At 39.4% G+C, this 21,439-nt stretch overlaps 1 protein-coding gene across 1 annotated transcript in view; it reads right to left on the bottom strand.

Annotated features, from left to right (window-relative positions):
• The window catches only part of LOC124167598 (baculoviral IAP repeat-containing protein 6), a 127,705-nt gene that overhangs the window by 87,748 nt on the left and 18,518 nt on the right, over window positions 1–21,439 (bottom strand). The window contains exons 10-15 of the mRNA XM_046545578.1: window positions 20,675–20,907; window positions 19,291–19,487; window positions 18,051–18,292; window positions 13,826–14,122; window positions 12,050–12,313; window positions 8,254–8,639 (exon numbers count right to left, since the gene is read on the bottom strand). Of these exons, the coding sequence (XP_046401534.1) occupies window positions 8,254–8,639; window positions 12,050–12,313; window positions 13,826–14,122; window positions 18,051–18,292; window positions 19,291–19,487; window positions 20,675–20,907 (1,619 nt within the window). The remainder of the gene's footprint in view (window positions 1–8,253; window positions 8,640–12,049; window positions 12,314–13,825; window positions 14,123–18,050; window positions 18,293–19,290; window positions 19,488–20,674; window positions 20,908–21,439) is intronic.

Here is a 21,439-nt window from a genome sequence, read left to right on the forward strand (position 1 = left end):
GGTGGGCTGGGCAATTGTCAATGAATAATAGTACTTTTTTATTCCTTCCACCAATCCTGGCATCAAACGCTCGTAACCACTGCGTGAAGATAGCAGCCGTCATCCAAGCATTTTAATTTGCTTCGTAAGTGCAAGGGAGAGTATTAACTCCCTTAAAACATCGGGGATGGGCAGATTTCCCCACCACGAACGGTTTTAACTTATCTGAACCATCCATATTGGCGCATAAAAGAACAGTTAAGCGGTCTTTACTTTTCTTCCCTCCTTTGCAGGGGTCCGTTCGAGTGGTGACAGTTTTGTCCGGGAGAAGGTTAAAATATATGCCCGTCTCATCCGCGTTGTAAATATCGCAGGGGCTGTAATTGTCCAAATAGTCTTAAAATATATGCCCGTCTCATCCGCGTTGTAAATATCGCAGGGGCTGTAATTGTCCAAATAGTCTTTAAGGACCGGAGCCCAGCCTTCCACAGCATTAACGTCAACACTTGATGATTCACCGGATAATTTGTGAAGGGATATCCCCTTCCTATTTTTAAATCGTGCAAACCATCCATCCGAGCACTTAAAAATTGTCTTCACCAAGCCTCTCACACAAATACTCAGCTTTAGCCTTCATCATTGGGCCGGTGATAGGGATCCCTGCGGCTCTTTGCTGGCAAAACCACGAGAAAAGAGCAGTTTCTAGCTGCGGATGCTCTCTGGGCCGCAGGTGTTTTTGGCCCCTATTAGCCGAGGCAACCAGACGCGCAACCGGTGGCGCGTCCGGTGGAAATGGTCAGTCGCGGGGCATAGAATCAAATGAGTCCTATTAGCCGAGGCAACCAGACGCGCCACCAGACTTTCCACCGAAACCAGTCGCCTGAGCCCCGCAACCGCGCCTTCCACTTTGGGTTGCTCAGAATCGTCCCGGGGCATTGGAGTATATGTAGCCTATTAGCCGAGGCAACCAGACGCGCAACCGGTGACTGAATATTGCATGCGCGCGCATCATCCTGCCCTGACCACGACGCTACAGGCAGATTATCGACACGGTAAAATGAATTATAAAAATGATATAGTGTGTTTTCCATGTATCCAAAAAGGTAATATCAAAGCTAGATGTCCAAAACGGGGGTGTTCAATATGTAAACGAACTAATCGTTCAGAAAATGACTGCTTTTTACGAGGAAAATGTTGTAAAATGTGAAAGAAAACGAATCATGATAAAAACATTGTTCTTTTTTAGAAATAAGGATTCGTCAAATGAAAAAGGGTATAATATATAGGAACAGAAAGCCAAGAGGAAGTTAAGTAGCATTTTTAGCTTAATCTGCGTCTTATCTTAGTAGCAAAAATACATTTGAATTTGTAATGGATAGCGGAGCGACAAACCATATGGTTAATTCCACAGAAATAGTAGACAATTTGCGTCCATGTAATGATAAGTTTAAGGTTGCTAAGAATGATGCGAGTATGTTAGTCAATGGAGTAGGAAGTCTAGAAATGAATAAACGTAAACTAAAAGAGGGGTATGTGTACCTGAATTATCTAAAAATTTAATGTCAGTTTCTGAAATCACAGAAAATAATGGAAATGTATTATTTACAAAGGATAGCATTAAAATATTAGTAGTTGAAATACAAATACCAAAACAAAATATTGTAATAGAAGGGAAGAAAGGTTCAAATGGATAGTTTGTAGTTGACTTAAACGAAACCGAAGCCATGTTAACTCAAGCAGTTAATTTAGATATGGAATGGCTCAGAAAAATGGGTCATTTAAATTTTAACCTTAAAAAATTTTCATCACTATGTCGTGGTGTACCTTAAGAAATTGCAAGGACAAATGGCAGTAAGTTTAGTTCTGTTTGCGTGAATGCTAAACGAACCAGATTCCCATTTAAAACTGAAAGAATGAGAGCAAATAGAATTTTGCAAATAATTCACACTGATGTTTGCGATGATTGCGATGAGTGTGAATTATTTGCAAAATTCTATTTGCTCTCATTCTTTCAGTTTTAAATGGGAATCTGGTTCGTTTAGCATTCACGCAAACAGAACTAAACTTACTGCCATTTGTCCTTGCAATTTCTTAAGGTACACCACGACATAGTGATGAAAATTTTTTAAGGTTAAAATTTAAATGACCCATTTTTCTGAGCCATTCCATATCTAAATTAACTGCTTGAGTTAACATGGCTTCGGTTTCGTTTAAGTCAACTACAAACAGAGACAGAGACTCGCGATAGTAAAAGGCATTTCGTATCATTTATAGATGATACGATACATTATGTAAAACTAGACCAGACCTTGCATTTTCGGTTAATTTTGAGAGCAGATTCATGGAAAACCTGTCAAAGAAGTTAAAGAGAATTTGAAGAGGACAATGAGATATCTACAAGGAACACAAGGGTTGGGAATGCATTTCCGCACAACAGAAATGGAAGAGCAAATAAAGCTGCAAGCATATGCATAGTAACTCAGACTTTGCAGGAGATCTGTCTGAAAGAAAAAGTACATCAGGATATGTAATTTTGTTCGGTGGTGTGCCAATCCTGTGGTGCTCATACAAACTAAGCGTTGTGGCACTATCCTCAAATGAAGCAGAATTTGTTGCAGCATCTGAGTGCTGTCAAGAAAAAAAATGCTAAGGCTTTAATTGGGGAGTTGACAGGCAAACCAGTATTTGTAAATTTAAATATAGACAATCAGAGTACAATAAAAATGATACAATATGATCAGATGAGTAGGAGAACAAAACACATTGAGGTGAGGTACAGATTTATAAGTTGGGAGTATTCGGAAGGATTATTTGATTTACAGTTTTGTCTCCCAGAAAATCAAGTAGCCGACATTCTAACGAAACCGTTGTTAAATGTAAAGTTTGAAAGATTCAGGAATTTCATTCTCACGTGTAATGAAACAAATATTTTATTTAAAAATTTCAGTGATTACTAGAATATTTTATTGTGCTAATGAATGAGATTATTTTAATTGAACAATGTTAATGAATTTACACTCCTGATGTTTATTTGGAGACTGTTTATGAAAGTAGAATTAAGTTTTTAAAATTGCCAAGATTGATGTAAAATGTCATTATTATTGCAACTACTGCTGTGCGCAGGGTAAAATTTAAAACCGATATTGGTGGCGCCACCGGTGTCCTGGGCGGAATAAACCCGAGCAACCAGACGCGCCACCGGTTGCGCGTCTGGTTGCCTCGGCTAATAGGGGCCTTTGAGTGCTTGGACGCCCTTCTTTAAGCACTCTCGAACGAATTTGTTCTTTTTTCATTAAAATAGTGAACAATGTCGATGTATTAATTCCAAATCGCCTCGCTATTTCACTCTTTGAACACTCTCCACTTTCACGATCTGCAATAATTCTCATTTTGGTTTTTAAATCCAAGGACTTGCGTTTACCAGCCATGGTGCAAGCAGACGGGCGGAATAATTTTTAACCTCACTGCGGGGCGCGGGAGGGAGATGACAAAAGAGCAATGAAATGTGTACTCGAGAAATTTATTAAGGAAAGAAGAATAGGAGAATACGGAACATGTAGACGTCGACGTTGGCGGAAAAAATGCCGTTTTAAAAGCATTGAATTCCAGAGATGTGGCACGTGGTCAAAAAGTCAACCTGTCGTAATTACGAATGGCGCAAGAGAGGAATCGAGCCATTATCGCTAATACGAATTTATTTTACATTTAAATCATAGGGTTTAAAATGGTTCCTTGGGTAGCTGTCGCTAATTCGAGCTTGTCGCTATATCCTGTACTCGTTATAAGGGCTTCCACTGTACAATTATTTACAAAGAAAACTAATTGCAAAGGAAAAGTCATTCACAAAATCCTGGTCACATGAATACCCCTAATGTAAATCTTCAATCGGAAAAGAATACTAAATTTGAAAGTCTCAAAATAGTTCAGCCTATTCTAATTCAAACTATCACCATATAATACAGACCAGTAAGATTTGACACCACACATATTGTTTGGAATGAATTTTTAAAAAAAAGTCAGGATCACCTGACCCGGAGCTTCTGACTGGCCCTCAAGATGCAGTAGCAATCCTAATAGCTTTTTGCATTAACTGCGACTCTTTTCGGAATTGATAAAAAGCAATACAACCAAAAATAATGCTTAGTTAAGTAGTTTTAAATTAATAAAAACAAGAATTTAGTGAGTCACATAATTGCTGACACTATGAAATGGTACAGTCTCCAAAATGATTTTTCTTGCCTTTGTAGAAATACACAAAATCTGAATGCAAATATAGCATTAAAAATTGAACAATTTCCCTTGATGTAGTATTTGGAAGGAGTGAAAGACAGCTTATGTTGTTCAAGCCACGAGAGAAGGATAAGGAAGGAAAGGCAGAGACAATAGCCTACACTCAAAGAAAACTGCCAAGGGGACCCCAGCTTAATATCCCATCAGAAGGATGGTACTTAGCTTGACGTACCCTCCACAAAGCACTCAAAGAGGGATAAGGTAGTCTCTGCTATCGCCAGGATTTGACCTCAGACCCATTAGGAGGGAAGCCAATGAATTTCAATTAAATACGTTGAAGTAACTTTGGTTATTTCACGTCTAGTCAAGACAAGTATTGTGGATTCCTCGTGGCATTATACTCAGTATCAAAGAATGATGAAGATAAAATGGATTGACCGAATAAGTGATGAGGAAGTGCTAAAAAGAGTGGGAGAACAGAGAAAACTTCTAAAAACCCTGAGAGGGACAACTTCGTCGGCCACATCATGAGACCTGATGGCCGGACAATTGCTGAAGGACAGGTAGAAGGGAAGAAGAGCAAGGGATAGCACAAAATCAATAACATAGGGCAGGTTATAAAAGGTGTAAAAGAGAAGAAATATACAGTAAACTCTCGATTATACGAAGCAGGATTTTACGAAGTTTTCGATTATACGAAGTGATAGTGCGGTCCCGGCGAAAAGCCTATGGTAAATACATGGTGCTATTCGATTATACGAAGTTTCGATTATACGAAATGTTTCGAATTTACGAACCTCGGATCGGTCCCCAGGAGTGAAAGGCATTCGTTTATACGAACTATAGCGAAATATTTGTCAACAAAACTAGGTACGCCGACGTAAGAAGCTAAAAAAAATCAGCGCTTCCAACTGTGGTTCATCAAAAGTGTGAAATCGTAAATGATAGTGCAACTTTGGAGAGAAACGGTTCGCCTAAAACCTCACGGTGGGAATTTAGGGGAAGTAGGAGTTAAGAAAAATATCGCGACTGATATAATGCCCCTATTTACGTGCCTATTCGTAAACATCGCATCGACATTACTTCGTAGTTTAACATGTCAGGAAGGTCGAGCGGGGTATTTCGTACACTCCTAATTAACTCTTTGCACTGCTGTGAACGTACCTGGTACGTTCGCAAGGCAGGCTGCTGTGAACGTACTTCGAAGATTACTTGACTACTTTTCGCCGAAGCACTTCGAAGGGTCCCTAATCCGGGACCCTTTCCTCGACGAGCTCACCCTCGCTGGCCCCTCTCTTCGACCCTCCATGCGTGGGGCCTTTCTCCCCAAAAGTGACCGCTCTGACTGCATTTTGAAAATCTATCAATCAATGCCATCATCAAAAATAATTGTTTGCATCGCACTCCTGCCTATCAGGCATTCAAGTACGTCTCTGAACCGTGTTTCTGCGATGAGGAATAACGACTTTGTTAACTTTGCTAAAATAGCCAAGTTAATAAAATTGTAATTTTTCATCGCAGAAACACGGTTCAAAGACGTACTTTATTTCCTCCACTACAATCGCAAATTGCTGGAAATCGGCCGGATTCCTTTCGATAGCGCATCATGAGGATGTTCTCGAGGTTGGTAATTGATACAACTAGCCTACTAGTAATTCTACTGCTATAATATCACGGCTATGGTTGATTCGTTACGTTATACATTCAGGAAGCAGCAGCGGATAAAATCGCGGAGGAGATTAGAGGCTTAAAAGATGATTTTGAAAAATTCTTGGAAAAAGCAGGAAGAGCACAGCGCGCAACATCAAACGATTATATTGCCCTTGACGATGATCTCCGGGCTTGCGACAATGGGACGCCGCGCCGGTACATGCGTCGGAAGAAGCAGCGGCCGGGACTAGTCATAATAGCAGTGACGACGAAGATGAAAGTGAAGTAATTTCACCAAATAAAAAAGAAGTACCCGCTGCCCTCCAAACATTAAGATATATTGATCTGGCTAACGAGTTAGGTCCCCAATTTCATTCCCATTTATGCCAGTGAGAAACCATGGTGGAAGCGGCGATGGAGAAGGGCAAAAAGGAAAAAAAAATTGATATTTTAGTAGTATCTTTTCGTGTATATAATAGCCTTCCTGAATAAACAACTTAAATATCTTAAGTAATGGGCTCTATTAACCACCAACTTATTTTTCAGGCTACTCGTAATGAAGACGCACTTCTAACCGTGAACTTTCTTCTCGCGCGTCTCCCCGTTTTCCCATGCCGAGAGATCTTTCTTTCCAAAGTCTTTGTTTACTTCCTCCCGCGGCCTTCTACTGATCTTGCTGACACCCATCTTACGCATCCCAAACCCCTCCTTCCCCAGCATTTCCCATTCACTCCCTCCCTCCTAAGGTGACAGAGGTCGAGTGCGTCGCAAAAAATACGGCCCCCAAACGTAGACTGAGGCAGAGCTGAAGGCCATTTCCCCACCCTTCTTTCTCTTGCCCCCTTCACCACTGTTCACCACTCCTTTGTGCTGACCACACTTCTTTCCTCAGGCAATCCCCATCCCACTCTTATTCACCCCACCCACTGGGAACGTTCCCCGATTGTGGAGAAGGGCATGGTTCATCTTTACCTGCAACGGGGGTAGGTTATTAACCGGAGAGAGGCTGAAGAAGTAACTTCCACAATCAGGGAAATGGTGCCGCGCTTATTATTCTCTCTCTTCTTTTCTGCTGACGTTTCAATGGAAATTATTTTCTTTGCTCTTTCCTCACTATATTTATTTACGATTATTGCGCGACTATTTTTAGTGCTAAAGCTAAGAAAATCTTTTCTCTACGGCAATGATTCTTTGCATAACTTTCAATACGGAGGAGAAAGGGGTACGAAAAGTAAATGAGGTGAATGTACAGGTTTTTGCCTGTCATTTTTGGGAATTCACGCAAGTGAACAAATACTTCACACACGTTGAGAAATGATGAAACATCTCTTGTAGAAAAACAATCAATGCGGATAATAACGTTTCCCTCTTTATTTCTCCGATAATGGGAGATGTTTCTCCGGTCGTTTTCCGGTTGGAACCTTGCTCCTGTCGGCATAAAAGAAGAGAGAGAAATACTAAATGAACATAGCACTTCACACCCGGTATGAAGAATATGGTCCGGATGAAGAATAAAGTCTTTCGTAGCAACGTCTGCGAAGATGATGGAGCACAGTATCCGGACGGAGAGCTCAAACAGAATTTACTTCAAATATTCGCCAGAAGATAATCATATCCTACGAAATTTAGAATCGTAACCGAATCTCAACAAAAATAACCAATGGAAAAGATAGCACATTCAACTGAATACACAGAGAAACTCGAAATATTAACTTACGAAGGTTATTTTGGAAACGGGTGGAGGCCCTCGTTTTTTTTTCTCGTCACTGAGCGATAGAGGGCGACATAAATGGCGGTTAGGCCGGCTGCCGCTAACATTCCGTGGGTGCTGGAAACAAATATCTATCTTACGCGAACTTAATAGTTGTTATTCGCTCCTAACAACAAATTTATAGCATTAAATTCTTATAATAAACTTTGAAATTCATTATTTGATTACGTTTTCGTAACTGGTCGGGAATTTCTTAAGCGATCGTTGATGTTGAAGTATGAACAAGAAATGGGAATTTTTTGGTGGTATAATTATTTAACGATTTTTCACATCATAAATCGATAACAAAAAGCCTTTTCTATGAATTATATCGAGAATAACCACCGAAAACATTTAAATAAGACCACTAAAGACAAAAAACGGCGGAAGAAACAAAAGGGAACATTTTTTTCGTGCCTTATGAAAAAGGTTTGAATTTACGAAACTCGATTTTACGAAGTGCCGATTTTCCGGTCCCACTGACTTCGTAAAATCAAGAGTTTACTGTATCCATATGAAAATGGTAGCATATAAAAGAGCAGAACGTAGAGCTATGTCAAACCAATCTTATGATTGTCGACTTATGATGATGATCAAGTATAGAGAAAAAATTTTGTCAACCCATTACAAAGCCATCAACTCACGTGGTTCCATTCTTTCCATTCGAGTCCCATCGCTGGTTGCGTGGCACGTGAAGTGAAGGGGTTCCACTTCCAGCAGTCCCCTCACATGGCCCCCAATTCCCTTGGGCCGCATGTTTGAGCCGTTCCCCATTGCAGCCGCCCCCTCCATTAGAAGCTCTCCTAAGTCCATCGACTCAGCAGGAGCCGTCCACGATTTGGTGCTGTCAATGCCTCCCTGCGTACCCGTAGTGGTACCAGTCCCCCCAGTGCCATTGGCGGTGCCAACATCCATGGGACCACCACCCACAACAGTTGCATATGTCACGGGCGAAGAGGAGAAGCCAGCCGGTGTTGGGGGCTCGGCATCAAACTGCTCTGGCTCCAGAGGTGTACCATACAAACCACACCTGTGGATACAAAAATATTCTATACTCATGACCCTTTGAGAGGCGAATCGAATAGATAGAATAAATACTTTAATGGCTAAAAAGCAGAACATAAAGCAACAATACAACATCACAAGAGAATGAAAATGAGGAAAGCAGAAAGATATCATAAAATACAAAATACAGTAAACTCTTGATTTTACGAAGCAGGATTTTACGAAGTTTTCGATTATACGAAGTGATATTGCGGTCCCGGTGAAAAGCCTATGCTAAATACATGGCGCTATTCGATTATACGAAGTTTCGATTATACGAAATTTTTTGAATTTACGAACCTCGGCTCGGTCCCTAGGAGCAAATGGCATTCGTTTATACGAACTACGGCGAAAAATTTATCAACGAAACTAGTTACGCCGGCGTAAGTAGCTAAAAAATCAGCGCTTCCAACTGTGGTCCATCAATAGTGCGAAATCTTAAATGATAATGCAACTTTGGAGAGAAATGGGTCGCCAAAAACCTCACTATGGGAATTTAGGGGGAGTAGGAGTTCAGTTAAAATATCGCGGCTGACATTATGCCCCTATTTACGTGCCTGTTCGTAAACATAGCATCGACAATAATTCGTAGTTTAACATGTCAGGAAGGTCGCGCGGAGTATTTCGTACACCCCTAATTAACCCTTTGCACTGCTGTGAACGTACTTCGAAGACTACTTGACTACTTTTCGCCGAAGCACTTCGAAGGGTCCCTAATCCGGGACCCTTTCCTCGACGAGCTCACCCTCGCTGGCCCCTGAAACTGGGCTATTTTTTAATGCATTACCTGACGCAACCCCGGGTTTCAAAGGGCAAAGGTGCCATGGGGGAAAAAGAGTAAAGTGCGTGTTACTGTGGGGCTGTTCGTCAACCAAACGGGCACGGACAAAATAAGCCCGTTGTCATTGGGAAATTTGAAAGGCCACGGTGCTTAAAATATGTAAAATTGGAAGCCCTCCCCGTTTTTTACCATGCAAATAAAAACAGCTGGATGACCCGAGAAATTTTCCAGCAAACGGTTATACGTCTACAGAGAAAAATTGCTGGAGAGAACAGCAAAATTGTTTTAATAATGGATAATGCCACCGTTCATAAATACGTGGAAGATCTAAAATTGGCTAATGTTCGAGTCCTCTTTTTACCCCCGAACTCGACTAGCAAGTCCCAGCCCTTGGACCAAGGCATTATCCAGGATTTTAAAGTCCTATACCGGAAGAAGCTTGAGCGGTATTACTTGCGATGGATCGGTATGTATACATTTATCTATTTTGCTCATGTGCGTTTGGATATCGAATTAGATATTTTTATTCATGATTATCATTCTTTAAATCTATTTGCTACTTTTATAAATGGGAACAGAAATTAATAACATCCCGAAATGGACGTTGATACATGCAATCCGCGCCATAATATCTTTTCGTATATATATTGGCCTTTGTGAATGAACAACTTAAATATCTTAAGTACTAGGCTCTATTTACCGCCAATTTATATTTCAGGCTTCTCGTAATGAAGACGCACTTCCAAGTCTAACCATGAACTTTCTTCTCACGTGCTTCCCCGTTCTCCCATGCTGGGGTTCTGTCTTTCCAAAGCCGTCCCTTCCCTCCTGCCGCCTTTCGCTGATTTTGCTGACACCCACCTTACGCATCTCAAACCCCTCCTTCCCCAGCATTTCCCATTCACTCCCTCCCTAAGGAGACTGAGCTTGTGTGCGTCGCAAAAAAAATACGGCCCCCAAAAGTAGACTGAGGCAGAGCTGAAGGCCATTTCCCCACCCTTCTTTGTCCTGCCCCCTTCACCAGTCCTTGTGCTGACCACACTTCTTCCCTCAGGCAATCCCCATCCCACTCTTATTCACCCCACCCACTGGGAACGTTCCCCGATTGTGGAGAAGGGCATGGTTCATCTTTACCTGCAACGGGGGGAAGTTATTAACCGGAGAGAGGCGGAAGAAGTATCTTCCACTATCGGGAAAATGGTGCCGCGCTTATAATTGTCTCTCTTCTTCTCAGCTGACTTTTCAATTGAAATTAATTTCTTTGCTCTTTCCACACTATATTTATTTACGATTATGGCGCGACTATTTTTTAGTGCTAAAACTAAGAAAATCTTTTCTCTATGTCAATGATCCTTTGCCTAACTTTCAATACGGCGGAGAAAGGAACACGAAAACTAAATGAGGTGACGGTACAGGTTTTTGCGTGTCATTTTTTGGGAATTCACGGTAGCGAACCAATACTTAACCACGTTGAGAAATGATAAAACGTCTCTTGTAGGAAAACAATCAATGTGGATAATAACGTTTCTATCTATATTTCTCCGATACTGTAAGATGTTTCTCCTGTCGTTTTCCGGTTGGAACCTTGCTCCTGTCGGCATAAAAGGAGAGAAACATACTATATGAACAGGTCACCTCACACCCGGTATGAAGAATACAGTCCTGATGAAGAATTAAGTCTTTTATGGCAACGTCTGCGAAGATGATGGAACACAGTAGTCGGACGGAGAACTCAAACAGAATTTACTTCAAATATTCGCCAGAAGATAATCACATCCTACGTTATTTATGATCGTAATTGAATATCAGTGAAAATAGAGCACATTCTGCTGAAAATACGAAGTAACTCGAAATATTAACTTACGAAGGTTATTTTGGAAACGGGCTAAGACCCTTGTTTTTCTTTTTTTCTCATCACTGAGCGATAGAGGGCGACATAAATGGCGGTTAGGCCGGCTGCCGCTAAAATTCCGTGGGTGTCAGAAACAAATATCTATCTTTTGCATACTTAATAGTAGCTATTGGCTCCTAACCACAAATTTATTACTGTTAATTCTTATAATAAACATTGCAACTCATTATTTGATTACGTTTTCTAAACTGGTCAGGAATTTCTTTAGCGATCGTTGATGTTGAAGTATGAACAAGAAATGGGAATTTTATGGTGGTATGATTATTTAACGATTTTTCACATCATAAATCGATAGCAAAAAGCCTTTTCTATGAATTATACCGAGAATAACCACCGAAAACATTTAAACAAGGCCACTAAAGACAAAAAACGGCGGAAGAAAGAAAAGCGAACATTTTTTTCGTGACTTATGAAAAAGGTTTGAATTTACGAAACTCGATTTTACGAAGTGCCAATTTTCCGGTCCCACTGACTTCGTAAAATCAAGAGTTTACTGTAAAAGGAATGGTCATTTTTTTAAATTGATGAATTACAAGAACAATTATCTAAAATATAACAGTACTCAGCAACTCAGTTACAAAGTTTGCTCAATTACTTCCCAAATCTGATTACAATATTGCAAATATGTACTTGGCCCGCTTGAATTCTAACAGCATTTTTTTTACATCATCTATCTTATGTCTAATGAAACATTCCTGCATACCTTGTCCTTAAAAGAAGGTGATAGGGGTTGGTCCTTGAGTTTATTTCTTGGGCCACTTTGAGAAGCAGAGACAGACACTTCTGTCCAACAAGGGTGATACCATCTGAGCCCACAACTCGTCCAATCAACAAGAATAGCCAGCGCAGAGCACCAGCCGACTGACACATGCCGAGATCAGGCAAGCAGCTAAGAAGGGCTTGCAGAACCTTTGAATCGAAACTGCTTCCCCAGTCTGCTCCAGCCTCTTTCATGCTCCAAACACCCCTGTGAAGGCAAAATACCATCAGGAATATTAAAATACAACCACTCACTTCAAAACACACACAGACACACACTCGCTCAGTGTCTCAACCTGAAGGTGTACTTGGATAGGCAAGGATGGAGCTGATCCAAGACATAGCAATTGGTTTGTGAATCACCCAAATTCACGTTAGGGGGCCAGTTCACTTCCCTGCACCACCTCGCACTTCTAGAATTTTGTTTAGTACAGTTCAAAGGCTACACTCAGGATTTGAACCCAGGACCCTTTGATCAACAGCCAAGTTCTCTACCCACTCAGCTACTACACAAATAATTCGAGGGATCACACAAGTCAACATAAAAATTATACTTAAATCCAAGTTTAATTAAAGGTTTTACAAATGAAAATTTAAAAGTTAAAATATTGCAGATTATAAATCAGAAAAAAGAGAAGTTCTGGATAAAACATAGGTTTTTCTCACTTAAACAAAAGCAAAAATGTAATACATAATTAATAAATTATATTTTTGGATACATAACCAATATTTACACAAGACGCACCAAGAGTGTAAGAATACTTAATTTGTGCAAAACATAGGATGGTGTTTATTTTTCATATTCAGTACCCGCAGTGATAAGAGGAGTTCCTAATAGTCAAAATGAGGCATTAACCCTCCAGCAGGCGCGCCATATTCTCTGACACTAGCGGGCGCGCGTGGCACTCAGTGCAACACTTAGTTTTCCACTGATATTAATAAGAAAAACTCGAATTAAGAAGTGTACATTCATGACCTTGTTGGAATAATTGGTGCATTTGGTTCACTGACCAACCACTATAAATAACGTGAGGCCGAAGCGGCACAATGTTGCACTTTGTGCCACTGCGCTCCCGCTGGAAGGTTAAACTACTTAGTCGGTAAAAAAAGGGTATTGAGAAGATATAAAGGTAGTGCTGAGGCTTTGTAAGTCAATTGATGTCAACAGTGATATGTCACAAATGTCAATATATTTTGGTTCATACCCCGTCAATTTAATTAAAATATATACTTTATTTGATTCTAAACAATCTCAGTATTTTTTTACTTTCTGAATACTCCTGGTAGCAACAAGACACTTGAAGAAGTAACACTTTCATTGACCCAAAAATATTGGGTACATACATTGATTTAAATACTGTGCTAAGCATCGATTAGAATTTATATTGCGAACATATCTTTTTAGAGAATAATCAGGCAAGGCTTCGAAAGGTCACTCTGCAATTTGAATGCCATTTTTTTTAGGGCAGTATGGATACTCATATATCAAAAAGCATCTTACCATGGAGTAACTATGGCTCATTACATTTAAAAAATACTTTTCTGCACTGTTTTTGAAAAAGCAATTTTTAAAATTGCAAACATTAGCAATCAATGTACATCGATAAACATTAACAGGTACTGAGGAATAACATTTAGGAATAATTACAGATTCTCCAACTCTATAGCAACCGTATTTACCAAGAACTAATAAAAAGCCCAAATGATAAAAATAACTTACTCGCTACAGATGATGATAAGTTTGACAAATTTGTGTGCGATACTGCGACCTGAAAATAAAAGGCAGCGCCGAACCAAAGGCTCAAGGCAGGACTGAACTGCCTTAATGACCTCCATCTGGGTTTCATAATTTCCAACAGTGTGCCTACTTAGACGAATCGAAACAACCCATATTAGGATATCCAGGGCCAAAGGTTGGATTGCCAGTGAATCCACTGGGTCAACATGGTCTTTGCAGATGAGATCCAACAGTTCATACAAGAATGAATTTGAAGTTAACATGGCACAGCGCTGAGCTCTGGAAAGGAAAAGAGAACACATTCAAGGAAGAGATTCATAAAACAAGAATATTCCAAGGCAAGGGGGGACCCAGAAAATATTTTGAAACATGAAATGACTGGAAATACATTTTACATCATTTTGGCACTTAAAATTTAACTTTTACCAGATAAAGTTATTATAAATCAAAACTACACAATAGTTATAAACATTTTTTTTTATTTCTCTGAGTCTTAGGGGCAGGGAGAATCTATCCTCCTCATCCCCCCATAGTTACGCTCCTGAGTTAGACGCTAATAAAGTCCCCCGCTGATTTGAGGAAGTCCCAATGAAACACACAGCATTGACTGTGGCCGCATGCACGGGCTACTTTTTAGTTGCCCATGCGTGAGGCCACAGTCAATGCCATGTGTTTCATTTGAACTTCCACAAAGTAACTAAATAGTTGCTTTTTAAAAGTTGCCAGTGAAAAGGGGCCATAACACGTTACCGTATTTCCCGGCCGATAAGACGCACTTTTTTTTCTCCTAAATGTGCTGTAAAATTTGCCTGCGTCTTATGCGCCGATGGTATACGGATATCACGGGTATAACTTCGTCCTATAATAAGCAACCGTTTTGACAGGATAAATAATTACCATTAAGTATTTTTTAGTGTATCAGGCATTGAAAATAGTTCAATTCATTAAAAATTTTGATAATAGCACTCTTTTGAGCAGGTTGTTAGAAATAAAGTTTTAATACGTCGATGTCTAACTCCTTTAAAAAAATTCCCAGATAAGTCAGAAATGCATACAATGTAGCATGTTTAGTTTAATCTTGCAATGGGTGCTGCTGCAAAACTTACATACATTGAGCTAAAGGAGATGTCATCTACATGCTAATACATTGTATCTCTCACGATAAACTCACGAGTCTACCGGCACCACCGGCACTCAACCTTAGGTAACAAAGTATGAGCTCGGTGTTCCGTCAGTTCAGCCGTAATACGTATCTTTCTATTTAGTCTGCACATGTGCTTCTAAGCACAGAAACTTGGTAATTTCTGTATAAAAAGTCAAAATTGGAATAACCTAATGGGATCTAAAGAGAGAAGATTGTCGTACAGTATTGCGTTTAAACTTGAAGTCGTGAAATATGCTTCGGAACACGGCAACCGGGCAGCTGCAAGGCGTTTCGGCCCACCTCCAACCGAGAAGATGATACGAGAATGGCGGAAGCAGAAGGTAGATTTAATGAATGCAAATAAGAGTAAGAAAACTTTACGTTCATGTTCTCCGAAATGGCCGAAGCTTGAGGAGCACGTTAAGACCTGGATAATAAATCACAGGAAGAACGGGATCACTGTTTCAACAAAAATGATTTTAATGGAAGCGAGAAAGTTGGCGATAGATATGTCTATTGCCGATTTTTCTGGGACAACGTCGTGGTGTGAAAGATTTATGAAGAGAAATGGTCTGTGCATGCGTACTAAAACCACAATAGCACAAAAACTGCCACCCGAATACGAAAGAAAAATCATCGAATTCCATAAATACGTACTTAACCTGAGAAAAATGAAGTGTTTTGAAATAGGACAGATAGGAAATATAGATGAGGTTCCCTTGACATTTGATGTGCCATCAAATAGAACTGTGGACATTAAAGGTGCAAAGACAGTTACGATAAAGACTTCCGGCAACGAAAAAACACGCTATACTGTTGTCCTTGCGTGTTGTGCTGATGGTTCAAAACTCCCTCCTTTGTTGATCTTTAAACGAAAAACGCTGCCTAAGTGTACAATTCCACATGGAATTTATATTCATGTTCATCCTAAGGGATGGATGGATGGAGAGGGTATGAAACTGTGGTTGCAGAGGGTGTGGTCCCGGCGTCCAGGTGGACTTCTGAAGAAATCGTCTTTGTTAGTGTGCGATCAGTTTAAGGCCCATATAACAGAGTCCGTAAAAATCCTTGCTACAGAACTGAAGACGCATCTTGCTGTGATTCCTGGTGGATTGACTTCTCAACTGCAGCCTTTGGATGTTTCAATCAATAAACCATTCAAGGGATTTATGCGTGAAGAATGGATAAAGTGGATTGAGGCACCAACTCACGATTTCAAACCGACCGGAAGAATGAAACGGCCGTCAATTTCTACCGTTTGTGAGTGGGTGAAAAAGTCCTGGCAGAAAGTAAAAACTGAGACTATCATAAAGTCTTTCAAAAAGTGTGGAATCAGCAATGCGCTGGATGGAAGTGAAGATGACATTTTGTATGAGGAAAGTGACGACTCCCGAGAAAATATGTACGCGAATGATTTTAGCAGCAGTGATGAGGAATTTCTGGGGTTCTATGATGAATAAACTCTGATATATTTGCTCATTAATAATTTTAAAATTTTTTAATATTAAAGTTCCGTTTTCATGTAAAATTATATCATTAAAATTCTTTTTTGTATTATCCAAGTATTTTAGTTTTTTTCGTAAATTCTAACCTGAAAAATCCAGGTGCGTCTTATGCGCCGGTGCGTCTTATAGGCCGGGAAATACGGTAATCATTTTTTTTAAAAAGACCACCTAGTTGACTAATCCAAGAAGAAATCACTTCAAATTAAAATTTTAAAAATTGAAATACATCATACTTACACAGATAGAGATAAAGATAAAAACAGGGAAAATACAACCAGATACCATCAACTTGGTGATAACGGTGTGATTTTGTTTGGCTTAATAACTGTACAGTGAGTCCTCGTTTAACGTTGTTGATTCGTTCCTGAAAAAGTCGACGTTAAGCGAAACAACGTTAAACGATGCAGTGTTTCCCATAAGAAACAATGTAAAAAATTTAAATTAGTTCCTATCCACGTTCCTAACAATTCATTTCTTCGTGAAGAATCCAGAATTTCCCGGGCGAGAATCCAAGGAGGCCAATTATCGGAGCCGTAACTTTAAGCAGACTTTGTGACCAATCGGGAGACACCTGAATCAGGCCAAAACGAAAAAAATCTGAATCTGACACTCGGAAGCACGAGGATGATGGGCGTGTCAATTTTCGTGATGATATGAATTCTTTAACCCGGCGGAAATCGCGAGTAACATTCATTACCGATTATTCACTTCAGCATGATAACGATTCATTCGAAACGAAACGAATTTTCATAACGAAAAGGTTGGGAAGAAGGCATTATTAAATGAAATATAAAAACTAAAAAGAAAGTATTTTAATGGCGAAACATCGATATTTTCAGTAACAGAAGAAATTTTAATTGTAAAAACTCGACCTGCAAACCTAAAACTCGACCGATCTCTCCTGCAGTTGCACCTTCTTCAATTCTTTTAATAATACCAAGTTTTTGTTCTAATATCGCCGTTTTTTCTTCACGTCTGAAGAACCGCCAGGATAGCCACTCTTCTTCGTGGACATTTTTTTCGGTTGGCATCAGAAAAATAAACGGATAATGGGTAAATGAGGCGATAATTATTCGCTCAGACGCATATTTAACATACGCTACCCACACCAACCTTTTCTGTCGAGCAAAAATTACCAATCGCATTAATATAGTAATATTTACTATACATCAGATGCGCTTGCGTCCTATTCGCCATTCATTTTTTTTTTTCGCCGCGCATAATTTGAACAACGTTATCGCGAAGCTATAACGACGTTAAATGATCAAGGGTTTCAATTTTTGGACAACGTTATCGTGAAACAACGTTAAACGGGACGACGTTAAACGAGGACACACTGTACATTGGAATTCTAAGGGAAATTGTGGCAAGGCATATTATGAAAGTCAAACATATGACCCAGCAAAGCATAAAAGCTCTGCCGTTGATGAATAGATTTCAAATGGAATGAAAAGGCCCTATGGGATGATCGAATACACACAAATGTACTAAATCACAGCTAATATCTATGATTCATGATTTTTGGTAGGTTCATGATAATATTTTTTACTAAACGTACCTTTCTCTAGGGATATCTGTTTGTTTGGTTTTGCGGATGGTGATCGATATCTCATGGAGCCAATCACAACCTCGGTAGCCTTCTACTGATTTGCCAACGCTGGAGAGACGGTCGACGCCAGTCATATAGCGGTGGCGCTCCGGGGGAGCATCCTTGTTTTTGGAACCATCCGCTCCCCTTGACCTTCTAGGGGCGCTTGATGATGATGCTGCTTCATCACCTCCACCACGACCAAGAACGCTCTGAAATAAACATGACAATGGAATGCCTATTAATTCCATGAAATTTGGGATGGAAAAATTACCACGCAAAGACCTGTTGCCCATAACACCTCAGAAAAAATACACAGATGGTGGGAAAGAAAAATCCTAAGAAGAATGTTACTATCATGAATACAGGAATAGGGAGTGCAAGGACAAATCCTGAAGTATGTAAGTAAACTGTACAGAGAATCTAACTTAATATCAGTTATGAAGCTGGGAAAAAATCATTGGGCTGGTCATGTATAGTGAATGGAGGAAAGTGAGACGAAAAAAAATCAATAAGTTTTCGTTGGCACCCCAGGATGGAGGAGAAGCAGAGGAAAACCACGAAATATGTGGCTTGGTGATACAAAGGCTGACTTGAGAAGATTGAGGTAACAGTGAGTTGCTGAAGGTAGGGATGAATGGAGGCAGATTGCCATGGAGGCCAGAGCCCTACATGGGCTGTAGCACCAAGGATGACGATGAAGTTACCATTATTTACATCTGAGGTACATTAATACAATAAAATATGGTAATTTTTTACAATACAAAGCCTGCAGGGACATAAAGGTTCTCCCTGCTCTCAGGCAAAGCACACTACATATAGAGGAAACCTAGCTCTTGTGAGTAAATTAAGAAAAGAGAAAGAACTGTGCCATTCTAAGTGAAATTTTCAACAGGGTTCAAACGAGAAATTTTTATTAAATGTGGCATTGAGCTGCTAACTAGGTATTAATCATGATACCAACGAAGGGAGAATCCAAAATGAAGTTATGAACAGCCAAAGAAAGCACAAATGAGAATTATCTTACATTAAATATTAATTAATCAAAAGAGTTGTTGCAATAAAAAATAAGTATTTCATTGGTAGGCTGAGGGTTTTACATGGGGTATAAAAAATAATAATTTTTAAAGCAAGAATTATCTGTTTCAAATGTGCACTTAACCTCATATAGAATCAATGCAACTAATAACAATTTATTGGGTCAACTTACTTCTTTGTCAGGAACTGACTTAATATGCACCAACAATGTTCTGCCACGAATCTGAAATAACTTTGGGCTCGTCAGAGTAACTGTACCACCCTCAACAGTCAGATCGAGGCATGAAACTATGTTAACAGGCCCACAGAGTATTTCTGTGTTATGAGCTTTCAGATATTCTTCTGAGGTGACCGGATTTTCTGTTGGTCCTGCAAAGAGAAGTGTAACAAAACAATCTCAAAAATACACACGTGAATGAATTTAAGTAGCACAAGAGAATAAGAGTTTATAAGCAAATTACATACTAGAGATATTATACATATGTTTGACTAAAATACAATCGTCATAGCTAATACTACAGCATGAACCTAACAACCTCATATTCAGGCCATAATCAATAAAATTTCTGTGGGTACTTATATGATCAGGAAATTATCTCCTATTGTGTCATTTGAAACCCTGAAAATGGTTTATTATGCCAAAGTACATGCTCATATTTCCTATGGAATATTGCTTTGGGGAAATTCAGCTGCTGCCAAAAAAGCCTTTTCTGCTCAGAAAAAGGCAATTAAGACTATGCATCAAGTTCCTATCCGCACCCCTGGCAAGCCCCTCTTTGCTGCATCAAAAATCCTAACACTCCCTTCTCTCTATATCCTGACATGTGCCAACTTTATTAAAGCAAACCTTGATAAATTTCCTTCTAATGCCACCTTCCACCATCACCACACAAGATCAAGTAATAATATACACCACAAGCAGTACTCCAGCTCCCTCTGTTTAAAGGGTCCCAGGCATTCAGCCTCTCCTATATTTAACAAAATCCCTGACGAAATAAAAGATTGCATCTCAATTTATGTATTTAAGAACAAGCTGAAACTTCTTCCCTCTAAAAAGTGCTATTACAGCATTTCCGAATATATGGAAGATAATTTGAAAATATGATAATCTCCATGATGCTAGTTGTGACATCTTATTTTGTCCATACTATTGTATTGTACTTATTTATTTCATCAATTCTTATGTATTTAGAAAAATTATTTTTATTGTTTCTATGTAAATTGTAAATCTTGATGACACATCATCATTATATTTTTATTTGATATTAGTATTAGCCTTTTTATGACGTCATTGCCATTGCAATTGTACTCTTGCCAATCGGTGAAATAAATTATTATTATTATTATTATTAACCATTGAGTATAGAGAAATTTTGGACAAAATTGATGCTGATAACAATACCAAGGATCTCAGAAATCTAAAAATTAAGAAGACTGTGAGGTTATTCTAACAATTATACCTAACTATCACAAATAGAGAATTCTAGAAGATGGAACAGAATTTGATCCGTAAATGTGCCATCAGTAGGAAGATTCAATAAGGAATAAAAAACTACCTTTAAATCCATTATCATTGAGTAGATGTATGTTGAAATCTATGCCATCATCAACAGCTGGAACACATCGCTTTCCTTTACGACCAATACCACTGGCATTCTGCTTAAGCAATGTTATTTCTATGTTTGGAGGATTTAAAATGGCAGGATGTAAGGAATATTTCACATCAACATGGCCCACACAACAACTTCTTGGTAATGTAATTTCAAAAACATGTTCATCCCATGTGGTGCTGAAAAGAAATACGGAACATGATAAAATTTCGTGGCACGAAACTTTTATACAACAGAGCGGATTAGTCAAAAAAATAGAAGAATTCATAATTCAAGTAAAAAAAAACATCACTGACACAAGCCGCAGTACAGTGAAACTTCTATCTTACATAATGAAACAATGACTTGCAATTTTCCACAATAATAAATTTACTTCGACTCGAGTTTCGATGTTACTACATCATTTTCAAGGTACAACTGAGAGAGGAGAAATGGGATGGAAAGTCCTCAAGGAGGTGGCTGGAATGGGTAGAAGTGGAAAGCGTGGGGGGAGGGAGGGGAGAGTGGAAAAACCGGAGGAGGTAAAAAGGTTGGAAATTAAAGGGTTTTTTCCCTGGGAAACGTTAACCCTGGGAAAAAACCCTTTAATTTCCAACCTTTTTACCTCCTCCGGTTTTTCCACTCTCCCCTCCCTCCCCCCACGCTTTCCACTTCTACCCATTCCAGCCACCTCCTTGAGGACTTTCCATCCCATTTCTCCTCTCTCAGTTG

This window comes from Ischnura elegans, chromosome 11 (genome assembly GCF_921293095.1).
Source record: "Ischnura elegans chromosome 11, ioIscEleg1.1, whole genome shotgun sequence".
NCBI lineage: Eukaryota > Metazoa > Arthropoda > Insecta > Odonata > Coenagrionidae > Ischnura > Ischnura elegans.